Genomic DNA, 7490 nt, shown 5'->3' with positions numbered 1-7490 from the left:
GTGGTTCCTGAGTTTGCAACCCTTCAGTTTCACTGTAGAACACAGGGCTGGAATTAAACAAGGCAATGCTGATGGGCTCTCAAGGTTATATTCCTTAATGTCCATGGTCGCTCACCCCTCTAGGGCAGAGCTGGGTGGGGGGATGTGTAATAAAATGGCTGGGTTAGTTGTAGATGGACGATATGTTTCTCCCAGGGTTTTGCATAGTTGGTACCCTGGAACATGGAATAATTAATCACAAACCCAGCCCTTTAATACAGACCTTAGCAGCAAGGTGATTGCTGCAGCTGAGAGCCTTTTAAAAAGACTCCAGTGGGGGGAGGGGGAGTCTCTTCCCCACTACACAGGTAGCAGGAGCTGCGCTGCATGGGAAAGGTACCTGTGATTTCTGATTTTGTTTGCTTCTATTAAGTTGGAGTTGGAAAAGCCACCCGACTGTAGTTAGGCTGCCAATTGTGTTTAGCCAGCGCTCTGGTGCAAGGGTTTATTTTCCTGTTTCTTATTTTGTGTTTGTTACTGAAGTTTTGTAACAAAATAAACTGCTGGCACTTGCCTTTAAGAGAGCAACCTCTGTGACTGCTATGTTTACCCTAAAAGACTGTGGGAAGCGGCCCTAAGACACTGAACCAGATCCCCCTGTAGGTTCAAGTGTCACACCCCCTACAAGGAGGCACCCCCGGCTATCACCATGTAATATGGGATCTGGGCAGCGCCACTGGCAATGGGTTGGCACAACAGCAACCAAAGAGCTTCCTCTCATAGTTACATAGTTACATAGGGTTGAAAAAAGACCAGTGTCCATCAAGTTCAACCCATCCAAGTAAACCCAGCACACCTAACCCACACCTACCAATCTATACACTCACATACATAAACTATAAATACACCCACTAGTACTAACTGTAGGTATTAGTATCACAATAGCCTTGGGTATTCTGATTGATCAACAACTCATCCAGGCCCCTCTTATAGGCATTAACAGAATCTGCCATTACCCCATCTCTAGGGGCATTCCCCGACCTCTCATCATATCAGGGGTGCAGTGGGGCCCCCGAGATTGTTCATTTATTAATGAATAAAAATGCAAACATGCAATACAAACCCTTATTTAATTTGGGACCCTGCGCAGGGTTTTAGCCCCTCCCCCAAAGCACAAAACCACTTCAAGCAGTTCTTAATCAAAGCATTAGCTGCAGTTTATATTCCCGGTGGGTTAAGTGCTGAAAAAACAATACAAAATGCAACATTTCATTATTTAATAACAGATTATTTCACTTGCAGGAAGGAGGCAGCAGATTGGCTGCAAAGCCACAGACTAACCCCCCGCTGCTTTACATGATGGGATGGAACAGAATAAAAAAATTTACACAAATCAAACTCTTTGTGCAACTGCCAAGGGCTCCCTGGCTGCTGAGAGGGAAATCAGGCAGAAGATGGCGCCGTATGCGCTACGTTACATTCACTGGGCCCCACGCGGGAATGGGGACATTCTCCAGACTGTAGGAATCAGGGGGTCAGGGTAAGAGCAGAGACCCCACAGGGCCCCACAGGAGCATTAGCCAACATATTGGAATAATCTGAAGACTTTCCATCCCGGGGCTCGCGGCTGAAATAAACAAAATACAAATATTGGACAATATTACAAATAATTTAAAAATAATTTACAGACCAACTGCAAGATCCCCACAGGCACAAAGGCAGCATTGGATCAGAACAACAGAATGTGTGCAATCTACCAAGACCAAAATATCTTGCCCAAAAATTGAGGAATATTGGCCTAGAACATAATATTTGTAATTGGATAGAGAACTGGCTGAAGGATAGAGTACAAAGAGTGGGGGTAAATGGAACATTTTCTAATTGGACCAGTGTGGTTAGTGGGTACCGCAGGGGTCAGTCCTTGGGCCTTTGCTTTTTAACTTGTTTATTAATGACCTGGGGGGGGGGCATAGACAGTACTGTTTCTATTGATACTAAATTGGGCAAAACTATAAGTTCCATGCAGGATGTGCCGCTTTGCAGAGCGATTTGACTGGGAAACTGGGCAGCAAACTGGGAAATGAGGTTCAATGTTTATAAGTGCAAAGTTCTGCCCTTTGGTAGAAATAATCTGGGGGTATCTGTGTAACTCCAGGCAGTGTCATTCTGTGGCTACTAAAGCAAATAAAGTGCTGTCTTGTATAAACAGGGCATTGACTCAAGGGATGAGAACATAATTTTGCCCCTTTATAGGTCCCTGGTAAGGCCTCACCTTGAGTATGGGGGCAGTAACAGTGAGTATGGGGGGCAGTTTTGGGCTTCAGTCCTAAGCACAACTGTAGGAGCAGTGCCAACACTGAATCATGTTGGAGTGGTCATGAACAATTACTTGCGTAGTCATGATAGGTTTCCATGTCTCCTTCCCTGCTGTGTTACCTGTGTGCCATACTCTGCCTGCCCTACCCTGCCTGTGTGTGCCATACTCTGCCTGCCCTACCCTGCCTGTGTGTGCCCTACTCTGCCTGCCCTACCCTGCCTGTGTGTGCCATACTCTGCCTGCCTTACCCTGCCTGTGTGTGCATACTCTGCCTGCCTTACCCTGCCTGTGTGTGCATACTCTGCCTGCCCTATGCTGCCTGTGTGTGCCATACTCTGCCTGCCCTATGCTGCCTGTGTGTGCCATACTCTGCCTGCCCTATGCTGCCTGTGTGTGCCATACTCTGCCTGCCCTACACTACCTGTGTGTGCCATACTTTGCGTGTCCTCTGCTGCCTGTGTGTGCCATACTCTGCCTGCCCTATGCTGCCTGTGTGTGCCATACTCTGCATGTCCTCTGCTGCCTGTGTGTGCCATACTCTGCCTGCCCTATGCTGCCTGTGTGTGCCATACTCTGCATGTCCTCTGCTGCCTGTGTGTGCCATACTCTGCCTGCCCTATGCTGCCTGTGTGTGCCATACTCTGCCTGCCCTATGCTGCCTGTGTGTGCCATACTCTGCCTGCCCTATGCTGCCTGTGTGTGCCATACTCTGCCTGCCCTACCCTGCCTGTGTGTGCCATACTCTGCCTGCCCTATGCTGCCTGTGTGTGCCATACTCTGCCTGCCCTACCCTGCCTGTGTGTGCCATACTCCGCCTGCCCTATGCTGCCTGTGTGTGCCATACTCTGCCTGCCCTACACTACCTGTGTGTGCCATACTTTGCGTGTCCTCTGCTGCCTGTGTGTGCCATACTCTGCCTGCCCTATGCTGCCTGTGTGTGCCATACTCTGCCTGCCCTACACTACCTGTGTGTGCCATACTTTGCGTGTCCTCTGCTGCCTGTGTGTGCCATACTCTGCCTGCCCTATGCTGCCTGTGTGTGCCATACTCTGCCTGCCCTACGCTACCTGTGTGTGCCATACTTTGCCTGTCCTACCCTGCCTGTGTGTGCCATACACTGCCTGCCCTATGCTGCCTGTGTGTGCCACACTCTGCCTTCCCTATGCTGCCTGTGTGTGCCATACTCTGCCTGCCCTATGCTGCCTGTGTGTGCCACACTCTGCCTGCCCTATGCTGCCTGTGTGTGCCATACTCTGCCTGCCCTATGCTGCCTGTGTGTGCCATACTCTGCCTGCCCTACCCTGCCTGTGTGTGCCATACTCTGCCTGCCCTATGCTGCCTGTGTGTGCCATACTCTGCCTGCCCTACCCTGCCTGTGTGTGCCATACTCTGCCTGCCCTATGCTGCCTGTGTGTGCCATACTCTGCCTGCCCTATGCTGCCTGTGTGTGCCATACTCTGCCTGCCCTACGCTGCCTGTGTGTGCCATACTCTGCCTGCCCTATGCTGCCTGTGTGTGCCATACTCTGCCTGCCCTACCCTGCCTGTGTGTGCCATACTCCGCCTGCCCTATGCTGCCTGTGTGTGCCATACTCTGCCTGCCCTATGCTGCCTGTGTGTGCCATACTCTGCCTGCCCTACCCTGCCTGTGTGTGCCATACTCCGCCTGCCCTATGCTGCCTGTGTGTGCCATACTCTGCCTGCCCTATGCTGCCTGTGTGTGCCATACTCTGCCTGCCCTACCCTGCCTGTGTGTGCCATACTCTGCCTGCCCTATGCTGCCTGTGTGTGCCATACTCTGGCTGCCCTACGCTGCCTGTGTGTGCCATACTCTGGCTGCCCTACGCTGCCTGTGTGTGCCATACTCTGCCTGCCCTATCCTGCCTGTGTGTGCCATACTCTGCCTGCCCTATGCTGCCTGTGTGTGCCATACTTCGCCTGCCCTATGCTGCCTGTGTGTGCCATACTCTGCCTGCCCTATGCTGCCTGTGTGTGCCATACTCTGGCTGCCCTACGCTGCCTGTGTGTGCCATACTCTGCCTGCCCTATGCTGCCTGTGTGTGCCATACTCTGCCTGCCCTATGCTGCCTGTGGGAGGTGAACCTGGCAGGGGTTGTTGTGGGAGTTTGTTAGCAGTTGGAAATAGCCATTAAATGGTCCCTAAGGTGTGTAATTATATGCTGGGGGTTGCTGTGCTATCCACAGGGGAGGAGGAGCCATATGGATTTATGGGTGTGGCTTAATATGACATAATATAATTCTTTCACATATGAATGACGGTTGATATCCCAGCAGTGAGCACCAACCATTTGGGTTTTTGCTGCCACCATTAATGTGGGGATGGGCTTGTGATAACATGGGTGTGGTTTGAAGGGAGTGCGGTATAACTGGCTTCCATTATCGCCCTCTGTACCACAGAAGTTGTACTGCACTGTCTTATAACATCAATATTAAATGTACAGTTACAAACAGCTTATAATATAAAGGGAAAGACATAGAAAATCTATACTGTACCCAATACTGAATTTTCCTGGTTCTAAAGGCAACGGGAAACCAACGGGATGAACTGAAATTGGCCCATCAACGTAAATCCAGCAGAATAGCTGACTATCAGAGTTTGCAGGGGAATGGGGTATCTGGACACTCCCCTTCCCGTAGGAATGCAAGGGGGCATGGACCCCAGACCAAGAATAAAATGCCAATAACTCCATACGGGAACTCAGCTGAGAAATTATGGGAAGGGAGCAAGATAGCAGCTCCCAGTAGGTATCAGAATAGCACTCAATAGTAAGAAATCCAAGTCCGGCTTGGGACTCCTCCAGTTACATGGGAGTAGGAGAAACAATAGGTTAGCTGAAAGCAGTTCCATTGTGCAGTGTGACCACTTTTCACCTACACAAGGACTTTGCTAAACCAATGTTTGTAATAACAATATAATAGACAGGAACCATAAATATCCTGTAAATTATATCTTTAGAAACCGTGCTTCGTGATGTCATTTCTGAAACTTGTGTATTGTAATAAAAAAAATTTGATGCGTTGTAAATTTTTCCATTTCAAATTTTTGTGCCCGTTTCGCAAAACAATCTGCAAATGGCGAAACGCTGAAATTCTCTGAAAATCCATGTCACTAACCGTAACGTCTTACTCTCTATAATGGAAAGTTGCATCTTACCTTTCAAATACCAACAGTTGTGGTTACTTTGGGTTCCCACAGACACGAGTGTAATGACGTTACTGCCACTCCCTGTTCTGACATCGGTGACCTTGAATGTCTCATAGGGAGGGATAAGCACTTCCTCCTCGCTGGGAAAGAAGGATAAGTGCTTAATGCTGGCCCCGTGGCAGGTTGTGATAGTAAAGTTGGTGCCAGTGCCAAACTCATCTGCTACAGTTTTCTTTGTTGATGAAGATGTGAATTGGCCAAACCGGACTTTGTTCCCTTGCGTAGCGCTGAATGGAGTTTTTGTTCCTCTGAACACGTTGTGACATGATTTTGTTTTCAGCATCTGAACTGCCCTGGTCAGATAGTAATGTAGAGCCTTGTAATTGAAGTATCTGAGATAGTAGTCTCTAGACTGTCCGGCCTGGCGCACTGCCTCGTTGAATGGTGTATAAATGTCTGGTTTCGCACTGGTGTAGACCAATGTTGCTATGGCGTACTCATCCTTAAATCCAGAGGGAACCTTCATATCTCGCTTTATGTTTTCCCATTTTGTAGTGGCAACATCCCAGGCTTCAGAAAAGTCCCTATTTACATAACTCTCTTGTGACAAAAATGTAGATATTTCGGCCTCCATTTTCTTAATGCACTTTGAGTACTGATCATCATAGGAATTAGGGGCCATATCCAACACAGACTCCAGGGAAAACAATGTGTCTCTCCAGGACGTTCGAGTCCTGTTCCCCTGTACAGAAATAAAATAAAAGCACTGAGCTGTGTAACTCACACCTACTCCCCCCCAGCTGAGCCTCACAGACATTATTCATATAAACTTCTTTAATATTAGAAGGCTGGGTTTAGAATTTTTTACTACACTCTTTAACTACAACATACCTGTTGTACCATACTGTGTGCCCCGCTCTCTCCCCTCATTCCCTCCCTACATTCCCTACTGTGTGCCCCGCTCTCTCCCCTCATTCCCTCCCTACATTCCCTACTGTGTGCCCCACTCTCTCCCCTCATTCCCTCCCTACATTCCATACTGTGTGCCCCGCTCTCTCCCCTCATTCCCTCCCTACATTCCATACTGTGTGCCCCACTCTCTCCCCTCATTCCCTCCCTACATTCCCTACTGTGTGCCCCACTCTCTCCCCTCATTCCCTCCCTACATTCCCTACTGTGTGCCCCACTCTCTCCCCTCATTCCCTCCCTACATTCCATACTGTGTGCCCCGCTCTCTCCCCTCATTCCCTCCCTACATTCCCTACTGTGTGCCCCACTCTCTCCCCTCATTCCCTCCCTACATTCCCTACTGTGTGCCCCACTCTCTCCCCTCATTCCCTCCCTACATTCTCTACTGTGTGCCCCGCTCTCTCCCCTCATTCCCTCCCTACATTCCCTACTGTGTGCCCCGCTCTCTCCCCTCATTCCCTCCCTACATTCCCTACTGTGTGCCCCGCTCTCTCCCCTCATTCCCTCCCTACATTCCCTACTGTGTGCCCCACTCTCTCCCCTCATTCCCTCCCTACATTCCATACTGTGTGCCCCACTCTCTCCCCTCATTCCCTCCCTACATTCCATACTGTGTGCCCCACTCTCTCCCCTCATTCCCTCCCTACATTCCATACTGTGTGCCCCACTCTCTCCCCTCATTCCCTCCCTACATTCCCTACTGTGTGCCCCACTCTCTCCCCTCATTCCCACAACAGATTTATCAGTAATGCCCCATTGCCAAGAGCACGGGTAACCTACCTCACAGAGGTGCATCAGTGCCAAGGTTGGGATCAGAGCGAGTGCCCAAGTCATGCTGATATCAGAGTTTCCGGCCCTTATCCTCATAGTTTGTTTCTAAAAGCACAAGGCAGTGAGGTGTCAGTTTCCCGGCCCGAGGGGTTATAGTTACAGCACCCAAACCCAAGGCCCCAATCCCTCCTGCCCAGAGGGGCCACTCACTATACAGAACAACTGAGGAGCAGATGAACAGAGCAATGGAACCCTTGCTGGAAGGGGCCCCGGAGAGTTGGGAGCCCAG

General features: G+C 49.9%; 1 protein-coding gene across 1 annotated transcript; it reads right to left on the bottom strand.

Annotated features, from left to right (window-relative positions):
- Positions 1-1330: 1330 nt before the first annotated feature.
- Positions 1331-7285, bottom strand: LOC116408723 (erythroblast NAD(P)(+)--arginine ADP-ribosyltransferase-like). Its single transcript, XM_031896384.1, has 3 exons — positions 7211-7285; positions 5471-6203; positions 1331-1606 (listed from the first exon to the last, which is right to left on the bottom strand). The coding sequence occupies exons 1-3, from the start codon at positions 7262-7264 to the stop codon at positions 1515-1517; spliced, it is 879 nt and encodes a 292-aa protein (XP_031752244.1). The 5' UTR covers positions 7265-7285; the 3' UTR covers positions 1331-1514.
- Positions 7286-7490: the final 205 nt, after the last annotated feature.

This window comes from Xenopus tropicalis, chromosome 2 (assembly GCF_000004195.4).
Source record: "Xenopus tropicalis strain Nigerian chromosome 2, UCB_Xtro_10.0, whole genome shotgun sequence".
NCBI classification, from domain to species: Eukaryota; Metazoa; Chordata; class Amphibia; order Anura; family Pipidae; genus Xenopus; species Xenopus tropicalis.
The sequence above is the reverse complement of the archived record's forward strand: the minus strand, read 5'-3'. Positions and strand labels throughout refer to the sequence as shown.